General features: G+C 44.1%; 1 protein-coding gene across 5 annotated transcripts in view; it reads right to left on the bottom strand.

Annotated features, from left to right (window-relative positions):
- The window catches only part of syngap1b (synaptic Ras GTPase activating protein 1b), a 108,800-nt gene that overhangs the window by 47,171 nt on the left and 47,764 nt on the right, over window positions 1-13,865 (bottom strand). For all 5 annotated transcript variants that reach the window (XM_060064500.1, XM_060064504.1, XM_060064501.1 and 2 more), the window contains exon 3: window positions 10,370-10,475. In XM_060064500.1, the coding sequence (XP_059920483.1) occupies window positions 10,370-10,475 (106 nt within the window). The remainder of the gene's footprint in view (window positions 1-10,369; window positions 10,476-13,865) is intronic.

The raw sequence follows: 13,865 nt of genomic DNA, 5'->3' as shown, positions 1-13,865 counted from the left end.
ACATTTGTTATTAAAGTAATATTCATCAACTAAAAATGAACTAACAGTTGATTCACATTTAACTAATGGTCTTGTAATAATTTATTGATGGTGTTCATGTTAACCAAGGTATTAATTCATACATAATTTATTTGGGTTAGCCAATAAATAAATGTATAAATTAATAACTTAGTTAACAAATCCTATACCTTGGATAAAATGAACACCATTAGTAAATGATTACTGGACAATGAGTTAACTGTCAGTTTAGTGTTAGTTAATCCTTATTACTGTGATAACTAATGTTGATTAATTTTGAATGGTATACACTTATTGTAAAGTGTTACCTGATCTTGTAAGCATCCTGAAAGAACAATCTACCTATTACTTCATGTCACTCAATAGATGTATCTTCTTAACAGTTTATTTATGTTTCTTCATTCCCTGCATCTGATCCTTGGTTAATTTAGCCCTGGGTTAATCTAGGGCTTGGTTGGTCCAGTAGTCCATCGAGACACTGGTCTTGACGATATTATTTTACACCTAGCTCAATTCATCATAAATAACCAGAACTAGTCCTGGGTCAGACTTATAGTCCATGGAGAGTTTTTTACACTAACCAAGCTCCATTCATCATCTCGGTGCAGGTACAGAAGGTCCCCCATGACGGGAGATCAGAGGAAAAGTGTTTGTGCGAGGATGTGTGCACGATTATATGCCTGTATGTGTGTGTGTGTGTGTGTGTGTGTGTGTGTGTGTGTGTGTGTGTGTGTGTGTGTGTGTGTGTGTGTGTGTGTGTGTGTGTGTGTAGGTATGTGTGTGTGTGTGTGTGTGTGTGTGTGTGTGTGTGTGTGTGTGTGTGTGTGTGTGTGTGTGTGTGTGTGTGTGTGTGTGCGTGTGTGTGTGTGTGTGTGTGTGTGTGTGTGTGTGTGTGTGTGTGTGTGTGTGTTTGTGTGTGTGTGTTTGAGTATGTGAGACTGTGTGTGTGTGTGTGTGAGCATCTGCCTGTGGGACATTCTGTATTTTTGTGTGTGTGTGTGCGTGTGTGTGTGTGTGTGTGTGTGTGTGTGTGTGTGTGTGTGTGTGTGTGTGTGTGTGTGTGTGTGTGTGTGTGTGTGTGTTAGTGTGTGGCACCCTCTGGCAGACCCTCCCAGAGAGCGTGTCTCTGCGGTTGGGAGGGCGCTTAATCCCGGGACCTCTGAGCACGGCGAGCCGGCACACGAGCGTCAATCAAGCGGAGGTCCCGTCGGCTTCCTCCTGCTATCCCCCACCTTTGGTGAGCTATAAAGGCATCACAACAGCAGAGTGCTGCGCTGAGCGCCTGCATTATGTAACCATTTGCATAGAGCAGGTTGCGGGGGGGGAGGGGGGGGGGGAGCTTGTTTCCTGTCTTTCCAGAGATGTACACTGCGACGTGAGCGTGGTATGCGAGCTGTCAAACATTAACTGAATGTTGGATAATGTCGACAAAATGCTACACAAGCACTGAAGTTATTATTATGACACTGGCACTGAAAGAGGCGGATTTGGAGAGAAGTGTTCTCATTCCAATGTGTTCTATAAAGATGACAGACAATTTTGTTTGTTTTACTGAACTGAATCATTCCTACTCTCGCCTGTTCTCAAATTCATTTTTAATGTAATCCTGGTAGGAAGAAATGCCTCTCCTCTGTCAGAGCGGTGCATGTAAATCCCTCCTGTTAATGTAAACATTTACAAGTCAACACTGTCCTTTTATCATCATGGTTTCCCTGAACGTGGATCGGCGAGACCAGTAGTTAAAATGTTGAAACTTGCTAACAGAGTATTTCTACACACCTTAAGTCTACTTACGAAACATTCTTCTTTACAGCCCTCTTAATAAAGTTAAGAGGGCTTAAGGCTGGCGTGTGTCTCCATGGTGAAATACTTAACGCCAGAGTGTTGGGGATTTAACCCTGAGTTAGGGGGGGGGGAAAGGGGGTATCAGTCACTGTGTCCGTCACGCGGGGAAACAACCCTACAGCAGCTACGCGTTTGTATTCATTTCCTGTCCTGACAGCCAGCCGGCAGCATGACTCAGCAAATCACGGCAAAGACAAGAACAAGAAAAATGAGGCAGACGGAAGGAGACAGAGCGAGAGAGAGACGGAGAGAGAAAGAAGAAGGGTTTCAGACATGACCCGTCAGTCTTGTGTAACGTTGTAACCTGGAATGCATTGCAACATCCAATTCAGCTCTCGCTGACGTAAAATCTGAAATAATCAAAATTCTCCTCCTCATCTCCAAAGTCCTCCTCTAAAGTAACCGTCACCCGAGATTAAGCCCTTGACGTAGTTACTTACACAAGCCCCCCCCCCACCCCTGCGGTAATGCATTGGGTCAGTTGAGACATTATTCCCCCTTTGGTGTGATTCCTTTTCTAATTTTATGCTTCAGTAAAGTACATGATTCTATCAGCATGTTTTAGTATACTAGTGCAGTGTTTCTCAAATGGGGCTATGCGTTCCCCTACTTTGAAGGATTGAAGGGCTTACTAGGAAAATGTACAAAAATCTGAATCTGGATAAAACTTAAATATTATTATGTAAATCTGAATATTTATATAAATAAGTTCAGTAAATCTTTCCAATGAATGACCACAATCATAAGTGAAGCACAACTCTACTTGAACTCCAACTGTAAGTACTCATACAAACAGTTTATGATTCATGTATATCAAAACATGCACATAAATTTCTCTCCCCCAAATGTTTCGGGCCGGTATAGGGGAGCCTATATCTAAGAGGCCGTGAATTAGTCCATTAGTTGAGGACCACTGTGCTAACAGGTTGGTTGTTAATGATTTAATGACAAGTGTATCCATGAAGCTTTTGAGGTCAGATGAAGAGAAACGGCTTGTAAGTGTGTAAGTGTAAGTGAAAGTGAAACACTTTTCTGTGAATCAAGGGACAGGATGCTGTAGCTGCCAAAAAGCAATTAACTTGAAGAAAAAGGAAAAGCATATTTAATACTGCATATTTATGACTTTCCGTTGGTCTCTGTGTTCTTTTAATTATCCTATGGGGAATGGGGCCACAATATCATTTATTTGTTTTTCCTATTAATGTCGTACTCAGTAAACTTTAGTGACAATATAGTAATTCACATAAAATATTTAAAAAAAACTCACACCAAACATTACACACTTTTCTAAGAGTTTTATTTCGTTTTGATGGCAGACTTCAGGCATGACTGGATATATTAAGTTATTTGAAACTTGGAATTCTTTTAAAAAATAATAATTCACACTAAATGTATTCTCACATTGTATTGCTTTTGTTCTTACACTGTGCCTTGGGAGATATTTGTGCTTAATATCTGTGGTTGGCAAATAGTCAAAGAAGAGCGTTGATATACATTGATAGACATGTACCCCTCTGCAAGTCAGGCTACCCTATCTCCAAAAAACAAAGCTCCAGCCTATCAGATCAAGGTACTTCTACAAACCAACTTCACCTTAGACAACCTCAGTGAGGAGATAGACGACAGCAGGAATTAGTGAATGAAGAGGCAAACAGGGAGAGGTAAAAATACCCTGAAAACCTCTTTACTGGTTGACATTGTATTGAGTCAAATGTTGACGCCATCCCGGCTTCACAGTGTTTGGGAGGGCACGCCACAGGGAATGGAATTTAGATAATACGCTTTTCAATTGAGCAGCCTCAGAGAAAGTCAATCTAGGATGCGAACACACAACAGTAAAGGCCAAATTCATTAATGAGCGTCATCTATCTCAAACAGCTAATGAAAGGGAGGATAAACATCAGATTAGCTTTTCCTAGAATTCACCAATCTGCACCAAACTTTGTTTCAACAGCTTCAATCTGCCCTTCATAACCTTTGCATTGCACCAACTGCTTTGGAAAACTTTTTTACAAAGCAGTTTTTTGCAGTTTTCTACTGTAACTTCCAATGTCACTTTAGTTCACCAATCGATCGACAGTTCAATCCACCAGAGCTGGTTTTCTTTTCTAAAGCTAATTTGATGTTTGAGGGAAAAGGACTGAGAAAATTAACAAGAGATCTTAATTCTATTTTATTTTGATGGACATTTGACAGTAGTAAGACACCATGTATTGGTTTGAGTTCAAATAAATCAAGGTTTTATTCAAGGGCAAAGGGGAGTTTAGGGGTTTATCGAACATAAAGGGTACCATTCCTCGAATGGGGTTTCAGGCTTGGACTGGAGCCTGCTTCAACAACAGGGTTTGACCCGTAAGGGAAGGCACACAACAGTGGACTATCACTCCTCAATATACTTTTTATTTTTTCTTAGCTTGCTGTTCAGAGCTGCTTACTGTTTTCTCTGGATGCCTGCATGGCATCTGGACAGCAGGGCGAGACTCCTGGCTATGTAGCTGCCAAAGAGTTTGTTTCCATGACTGGAAGGTGTTCCTCTGTGCCAATCAAGCAGCAGCTGCGTTGCAGCACTGATTAAGGATGACTTGGCCTAATTTCAATGGCTGCTGTCCGGGGTCCTGAATCCCTCCTAGTGGAGGGTCAGGTCCTTAGTAGTCTGGCTGAGCGGAAATGGACAGCGTCTATAGCGCTAGTGTCGGATTCCACCGCTACTCCTCCCCTTCCTGTGGCTGGCTTTCCCGTATTGTGCTCCCCCTCAAACTCGGAAACTAGGCAGTATGGCGAGTTTTGACATTGATTCAACCAATGAACCGATCCGTTCCACTTCACAATAGCACCTACGGTATTTGTTTAACAGCGTTCTACAAGAACCACATATGAATGTTAAAACGTCTGTCGTTTTGATAGGTCCCATGAGCTCCTCAAGGGCCAAAGTGTATGGTGTCTTGACATCATTGTGAGAAAGAAAGAAACAATGTTTGTTCTTTTTGACTATAAAAGGATCTTCACATAGGCGACATACATCTTTAATCGTTTTTTGTGGCGTTTGCGGTTCGGATTGAGCCATCTCTCTGACAGCCTCTGAACGTGAAGACATTCAATCAAAATAATTTCCCCTCCGGCACTATTTTCAATGGACACCGCTGCTGCTTCCCGGGGTTAGCCCCGCCCTAGACGATTGTGATTGGTTTAAAGAAATAAAAACAGGCCAGCCCTGTTTCCCCCCGGATAGAGGCTCTGAATAGTGTGGTTCCAGACCATTCTACTTGCTGTAGTTTGGTCTGGCTTTGCGAGACTAGGTCCTTAGCGTCCTTTTTCGTCCTCACTTGTGTGTTCAGCAGCGATTTAAAATAAGGTAAGATGCCACTTTATGGTTTTATTTGTTACGGAAATTGTCCTGTGCCATAGTGAGACAGACAATTAACCAATAAAGACAGACATTCGTACTGGTAAAAGGAGCTATTTAAATGCTGCTGTCCAAACAAAAAAGGCAGATACACGTACCCATGAGCAGACTACTTTAACTGGCTGCGCCATTTCATGGTCTGGATCACAAATCCTCCTAAAACAAATGGCTGTCTACACGCTTTTCAAACTCTTTCCAAGTTAAAATGAACAGGGATTTTAGTCTGCACATATATTGATGTACTGCAATCCATTCATCTACTCCATTTGATTCAAACAGCCTCAAAGAGTCCTTCATTGAGTGATATAATCAACCGTTATGTGTCACTCTGTAGACAGCATCTTCCATAATAACGGAAACGTTTTTATCCCGTACAACAACACTTACTTGTGTTTATGGTAACTATTTGAAACAATGGACAAAAGGAAGCGACAGATTACTACTATTACTTATCTTGTCACCACGCTGCATTGCTCATCAAGAAGTTCATTTGCATGTATCCTCTTAAGCTGCACGACAAATATACAGCTGTAGATCAATGTCTTCATTGAAGATGAATTACCGCATAGTGGACGGAGAAGAGGAATTATTAAGTCTGCTTTCAGAGGACGTGATGGGGAGGACGTGATGGGGAGGCCAGGCGGCGCTCTGACAGACCCACGGTCCATCCAGACACCATCTTTGTGGGTCGACACATCTGGCGGCCTTGCAGGGGTTTGCTGTCAAACAACCAATCACAACCCAGGAGGAAGAAGGTGTGTGACGGGATACTGGGTGCCACTGGTCAAGGTTGAGGTTAGTTAACCTCAACCGAGACGTGACAGTCAGCTGTCATGTCTCGCCCTGCTCATCGAGGAAGGATTTTATTGTTTCCGGTGTACTGACCCTTGCTTTTATAAGCAATGTGGGGGAAGTCGATACATCTGCATGGATACAAGGCAACTAAATGACCCAATGGGATTGCTTACTACCTTAACACCTTTCATTTGGATAAAGGAATGGAGGTCTATTTGATTGCAAAGATAATGTATACAATCGCCTTGTAAATAGATTAGGAACAACCTAAACGAGGCTATCATTTGTAATTATCAGGAATGATTTTCCACAAAATTTAAAATTTCACATTCATATCTGTCTCCAAGGATTTATTGGAGGGTGATGGTTAGTCAATGTGTGGTTACCGTGTTTGACTCCCAGTCGAAGGATTTTAACCCCAATGCCAACATGTCTGTCTGTAGGCATCCCTGGCAAGAGGCCCTAACGCCTCCCTGCTCCTTAATGACATGTTCCCAAAAAAGTTGCATTGGATAAAAGTGACTGGTATAAAGCACTTTTGTAGTTCTAGCTCAGATTGCCCTAAATTATACCTTAGAGTGGTACTTAGTCTGAAATGACTTGAGTGCTTGAGTAAAAATACATTCCTTGTCACATGATTATTCAGCCATGTACGTGCCACTCTCTGGTGTATAAAGGCAGTCCGTGGAGAGTCTGGGTGCTCCGTTTAGGAAGGCCGGGACTCACGTGTCCTACAAACATCCATCCCACACCGTCTCTACCAACCAACCATCTCTGACGGGCCAACCAGCCTGTCACCTGCCAGCACGTGTCGCTGCTATGCTTACAGACCCTGAAGTCCACCACACCACATCACCCCCCTCTACCATGATCAGGGTCAGAGGGTCCGAGGGTCCCATCTTGGGTTCTGTCTGGGAGAGAACGGCCTAGGTAAGCTGTGAATGCAGCGCAGGCCCAGACACTTTGAAAGACCACAAGATTGTTACTGAAATCAATTTCCAAAGGTTTTTTACACACACTATTTGTGTTCAACCATTACAACACTTCCTTTAATTTATGGAGGAGTGTGAGTGTGTTGGATTGAACTGCAGTGAGACGGATCAAGGTTCTGCCGGTGTTGGTTCATGAAAAGCAGGAGCACCGAAAGTGATATAATGTGTTAACCGGTATTAATTGTCCACGCTTGGACATGCCGACTGGCTGCTTCTTTAAACTAAAGTCCAATATCAACAGCTCTTGATAAGACAAAATGGCCAGAGGTGCGTAATGATGGTCATAGCTGGTCATATTGTTGGCATCTTAGCCCATAAAATGCTGCCAAACAATAGCATATAGAATGCTATGCAAAAGACACGCTACCGTGCTAGGCAATGGGCTGTGAGCCAAAGTGCTTAATAACAGGAACTTCTGCATTGCAGTTTCATCACATCATCTGATTGACAATCATGGTAAAAATACAATCATGTCAATCAGCTAGTTATCTTACATTCACTGTAGTAATGTCAATCTTCACAATAGCAATTCACCATATATCACAGGTTGTTGTTTTTGTTTGTGTGTGTGTGTATGTGTGTGTGTGTGTGTGTGTGTGCGTGTGTGCGTGTCATTGGCTGGTTTCTCCCAGAGAGCCAGCGCCAGTGTTCTGCTGCGGAGAGGCGTGCGTCCACAAGAGTGCGTGTTGATAAACACATGCATAGAGCGTCCATGGTATAGTGCACATACAGAGGGAGAGAGAGAGAGAGAGAGAGAGAGAGAGAGAGAGAGAGAGAGAGAGAGAGAGAGAGAGAGAGAGAGAGAGAGAGAGAGAGAGAAATACCGTCCCTTGGGACGGCCTCTAAATAGCTGGGAGTGTAGAGGAGGTGTACAGTGGGAGAAGGTGAAAGCAGACACTGAGTCAGATGCAAACAAACAAACAAACAAACACAGAGAAAAGTTCCTGCAGCACACAGAGAGAGAGAGAGAGAGAGAGAGAGAGAGAGAGAGAGAGAGAGAGAGAGAGAGAGAGAGAGAGAGAGAGAAAGAGAGAGAGAGAGAGAGAGAGAGAGAGAGAGAGAGAGAGAGATGAGAGAGATAGAAAGAGAGCGAGAGAGAGAGAGAGAGAGAGAGAGAGAGAGAGAGAGAGAGAGAGAGAAAGAGAGAGAGCGAGAGAGAGATAGTTATAATACCTATCTATGATTCAAATTTTGTAGCATATGCTGGACAACTTAATAACTTGAACTCATCCCTATGCCGACTATTACTGCCTCCGGGTTTTTAACACCTCTCCTTGCAAAGGGATGCTGGTCTTCCTGACGGGCAGACTAATAGGTAACCTCACCGCCTCTGCACTGACCCTGAGCCCCGGAGCCCCTCAGGGCTGTGTACTCAGTCCCCTCCTGTAAGCCCTGCTCATGCATGGCTACTTGGCCAATCGAAGGTCCAACTTCATTCTTAAGTTTAGTGTAAGTCCAGTTTGCAGAATACACCACCATACTGGGTCTCATCTGAAAACGCCTACTGGGAGGAGGTCCTTGTCTTGGCCACATGGTGCCAGGACGACCAGCTCTCTCTCAATGTCCGAAATGATTGCAGATCGATGGTGCAGAAGTGGAGAGAGTCTCCTGCCTCAAGTTCCTCAGTGTGCTCATCAACGATCATCTTGATTGGTCCAGGCAGCAAATGCTACCCAAAGTAGCCTATACTTCCTGAGGAGCCTCAAGAAGTTTGGCATGTCTATCAAAGCCCTCACATACACCTAGGTGCCCCACACATAAGTTCACCATGGAGCGCATCCTCTCTGTCTGCAGGACTGCCTGGTACGCCAGCTGCACAGCTGCTGAACACATAGGCCCTCTATGGGGGGAGACAGCGGAAGGCATCCCTGGCTGCCACCACCCCTACTTGGGAAGCTTCTACCACACAAGATGCCGAAAAAAAGAATAGAAAATCAAAGAAGACTTCAGCTGCCCAAGCTGCTGCTCTCTGTTAGACGTTACAGGAATGCCCTGGCATGGACCACCAGTGCCTACCATTTATTCCCCAAGACAGTCATCTCAATCAGCCATGTATATCTCAGTGATCACTTGGATTACCCCAATTTGCTAACCTTAACCCTACATAGTATAATGATAAAGTTTGGTAATAAAAGTGAATGTAAATGTATGTTTTCAATGCCAATAAAGCCATTTGAATCGTGAGGGAGAGTGAAAGAGAGAGTGACCAATAGAGAAAAGTCGACCAGATAGAGAGAGAAGTTGGCAGAGGCTGAGAGCCTAACTGAAAGGAATGAAATGAGGACCTGGAGGGTCTCAATGGAGAGATGGATAAGGACCCGGGATAGAGAAAGCAGCAGCAGCGACAGAGCAGAGAGAGAGAAAGGCAGAGAGACATTGACCAACACCATTGATTCCTCTGCCGAAGTATACTCCAAAAAAAACTTAAAAGTACCTTAAATAAACACATAAATATGGGGAGGAGTGCTGTCCATGTTGACCAAAGATGACAATTTAATCATTTTGTATATGTGTGTGCAACATAGCATATTTGTAAAACCTTTAGTTTCCCATGCTATCTCTAATGTACCTATATAACTGTAACTCTCTATGTTCCTCTATGCAACTCAATATGTCTACATATGTGACTTTATATCTTTACATAACTCTATTTTACGGGACTCTATGTCTCCCTGTGTAGCTCTGCGTAACTGTGTAACTCTATGTAACTATGTGTAACTCTATGTACCTCAAAGTAACTCTATGCTTGTGTTTAACTCTTTGTTAGTATTGGTAAGTCCATGTAACTATGGTCCTCGATGTACCTTGATGTAACTGTATGGTTCTATATAAATCTGCTATACTCTTTGCCACTCTTTTTAACTCTATGTCCCTCTATGTACCTCTATTTAACTCTATCATTCTATATAACTCTGTGATACTCTTTGTCCCTCTATGTAGCTCCTTATAACTCTATGCATCTCTATGTAGCTCTACGTAACTACATAACTCTACAAAACTCTGATACTCTTTGCCCCTCTATGTAACTCTATGTAACTCCATGTAACTCGATGTAACTCCATGTAACTGTGTGTTACTCTTTGCTACTCTATGTAACTCCATGCAACTCTACGTAACTCTGTGATACTGGTAGCTACTCTATGTAACTCCATGTAACTCTACGTAACGCTGTGATACTGGTAGCTACTCTGTGTAACTCCATGTAACTACGTAATTCTGTGATACTCGGTAGCTACTCTGTGTAACTCCATGTAACTCTGTGTAACCCAGCCAGGCGGGGGGCGGGCCCCTTCCTGTCGCACATCAGGTTGCTTACCCATCTCTGGATGCGGCCGCCCCTCAACGGGAACGCTGACCGTCCGCCGCAGGAGCTTGTTCCTGTGGGACTCGGAGCGCCTCTCGCGCATCAGCAGAGGGTGAACCTACCAGGGAGGGAGAGAGAGAGAGAGAGAGCAGCGGGTCAGCGCACGAGTCAGGGGACAGGCAGCCCTGCAGCTAACCTGCGCATCCATGGAGCTGCTTAGTAATACGTGCATGCTTGCACACATGTGTGTGTGACACAAACGCACACACACACACTCGCTCACACACACATTCAAGAACAAACCTATAAATGTGCACACATACACGGATGCAAGCATAGAAGCATACACATTAACTCAAATGGTGTTATAATCTTTCAGAGTGCATCAATTGGTAGAATGGGACTCCGTTGTCGGAATTTTCCCAGTTGGAAAGTTGAAAGTTGTATTTCAGATTGTTCCTTATTTCATCCCTTAACTGTTGGTTATAAAACTATAATAAGTAAGATAGGAAGGGTGCATTTGAGGTCATGCTTTATAAATTAGAGTAGAGTCTGTAAAAAACAATCTGGGGACTCTGGCAACAACCCTTGCATTTAAAACGAGGCATGGTCTTCAGAGTTGACACTGTACTGTACTTCATCACAGGTCCAGGAACACTGCTGTCAGGGGGAGTGCTGCGACAACCCTAGGGGTGCATTCCAAAACTAATTTTGACGCCATCCTCGTCATTGCTTGATCAGGCCCCATCCCCCCCCCCCCCCCCCCCCCAAGGTGAACTGCTTCAGCATCAGCTAACGTGACCGAGACGGTTGATGATCTGAGCAGATTAAAACCTTCCAACTAGCCTTATGGCTGTGTCGCTGATGGTGTGAAAATATTCAACACTTCCTGTGTTTGATACACTGAAGTATCCTCAATTGAGGAAGTGAGGTCGAGGGGAGTCTCTACAGAATAACTACTGAAACGCAGCGAGGTGAATCTTCTTGCCTCATTGTGAGACACTCTAAGACACTTTAGAAACGCCCAATGACTAAATACTAAACGTGTCTGCTGTTACAGACAAAGCTAGCTTATGCCAAATGTGAACAGCAAGAATGAATACGCTTAATTTAAACTTCTGTGTCAGCCAAGTGAGACCGCTGTGGGTCTGAGTTACCGGCGTAGCCAGAAGTGTCTGCCACCTTACCTCGGCTGACGTGAACCTCTCCGGAAACGTAAGGACAAGTCGGGACGCACAGCCATAAACGCAAGCACTGGTTAGAGACCCCCGCCATAGACCCAGGGCGGCTATTCTACAGAGAAGTTTACTTTCACACACATAATATCTTATTACCGGTGCTTAAAAGAGACGCCTGGCCGCAAACCGGCTGTTTATCTTGGCCTCAAACTGATTTCTTCGTTGTTTCAGTGGTACGTATGTGTCATTAGTAGTGGAGCAGTCTGTGTTCTTAGAACTTTTTCCATGCGATTCAGAATCAGAATAGCTTTTATTACATCTTATTGTATACAGGATTAAAGGTTTTATGGTTGGTTCCTCAACAGCCACATAACAGCAACAATACAATAGGAAGTAAATTGATAGGTAAAAAAAATAATAAGTATAAGTACAAATAAGTAACAGAAAAAGTGATCAAGTGGTGGTGGTACAAGCCACTGGTATGTTGACCACCATTCAAAGTTGTACTTAGTACTACTCCTAGCTTAATGTTATCTGCTGTATCACCTTATCCACCAGCCCTGGGCTCCTGTCACAGAGGGGACAGAGGAAATGTGAAGTTGTGACCAGAAGATTGGTTCCACAAACAAGTCATAATCTTTTCATAATAAAAACATACACAAAACGACTCACACACACACTGTTACACACAGACGTACACACACACACACACACACACATGTACACAAACACACGTACACCCACACAGTCACACACACGCACACACACACACACACACACAAAAACACACACATACACGTACACACACAAACACAACCTGGAAGCCATCGCCAGGTCAACTCTAGCCCAGAACGACAGGTGTTTATCACAACCGAAGGTGAATTAAATGTCTATTTTCCTGGAGCGTTGCGGCGAGTCACCGCCCGGTACAGTACTTAGAGTCTGAAGGGAACCCACACTGCTGGAGAAGGTACATAAATATATAGAAACAACCAGACGGATGGACACATAGAGAGACGGGTAGATGGATGAGGAAAGATAAAAACACACTCGATGGCATCACAACGGACGGCCCCAGGCTCCCTGAAATCATAAAAGTGGGACCGCAGGGAACAACAATAAGAGAAGGAGGGGGAGAGAGGGAGAGAGAGAGAGAGAGAGAGTGGTATGGCAAAGATAGAGGCGGAGAGAGAAAGGTACATGAGGAGGACTGAGACAAGTATGGAAAAAGGGAAAGACATAGAGAGTTGGAGAGAGAGAGAGAGAGAGAGAGAGAGAGAGAGAGAGAGAGAGAGAGAGAGAGAGAGACAGACAGACAGACAGACAGACAGACAGACAGACAGACAGACAGACAGACAGACAGACAGACAGACAGACAGACAGACAGACAGACAGACAGACAGACAGACAGACAGACAGACAGACAGACAGACAGACAGACAGAGAGAGAAGATAGAGATTGGGCATTCTACTCAGTAATATTCAGAGTTCTTTGCAGGCAAGAGAGACAGAAGGAGAGAGATATTGGGCCCTCGTTATATTCAGGGTTCTCTAGGAGCCACTGTGGTGGTTTGAGCAGAGGAGAGGACGTCCATCTAGACCAGAGGGTCAGCGTCTGTCAGGGTATTGTGTTGATAACACCAGTACAGTGAATAAAGATCAGCACATCTGAAAAGTCCTGAACAATACATGTGCATGGACAAGAGATGCTCAGACAAAAGCAGCTTGTCCCAGCTGTGTGTGTGTGTGTGTGTGTGTGTGTGTGTGTGTGTGTGTGTGTGTGTGTGCTTGTGTGTTGGTCTGATTGTTACTATTGGTTTGTTGTTGAATGTACAAATATGCAGTTCTGTGTGTCTGCAGTGCACTCTGTAGTATGTATGCATGCTTGTGTGAGTGCGTGAGTACGTACACGCGAATGCATTCAGTGTGCTTATGTCTGTCTCTGTGTTTTTTTTGTGTACATACAACAACTGTTGACATGCACCAACCTGGTCTCACAGGAATCCGTGTAATGACTACGGACGCTTAACTCGAAATCCGTAGCTACATCACGGAAACACGCCGATTTCCGTGATGTGGCCACGGAATTCGCTCCAATGCAAGTTAATGACACTGATGTTCCGTGGCTCACACACGGATCCCCGTTTCAACGAGCGAGTCGACCACGGGGATTAATTCAAAACCCGTGGTGGTCTCACTGAAACACTTAAATTGTCCTTGATGTGTCCACGGAAGTTGCTCCAATGCAAGTAAATGACACTGATATTCCGTGGCACACACACACAGATTCCCGTTTCAATCTGTGTGTGTGCCAAAGTTGACCACGGCGG

Source organism: Gadus macrocephalus, chromosome 11 (genome assembly GCF_031168955.1).
Source record: "Gadus macrocephalus chromosome 11, ASM3116895v1".
Classification (NCBI taxonomy): domain Eukaryota; kingdom Metazoa; phylum Chordata; class Actinopteri; order Gadiformes; family Gadidae; genus Gadus; species Gadus macrocephalus.
This window is presented reverse-complemented; position numbering and strand designations above follow the sequence as displayed.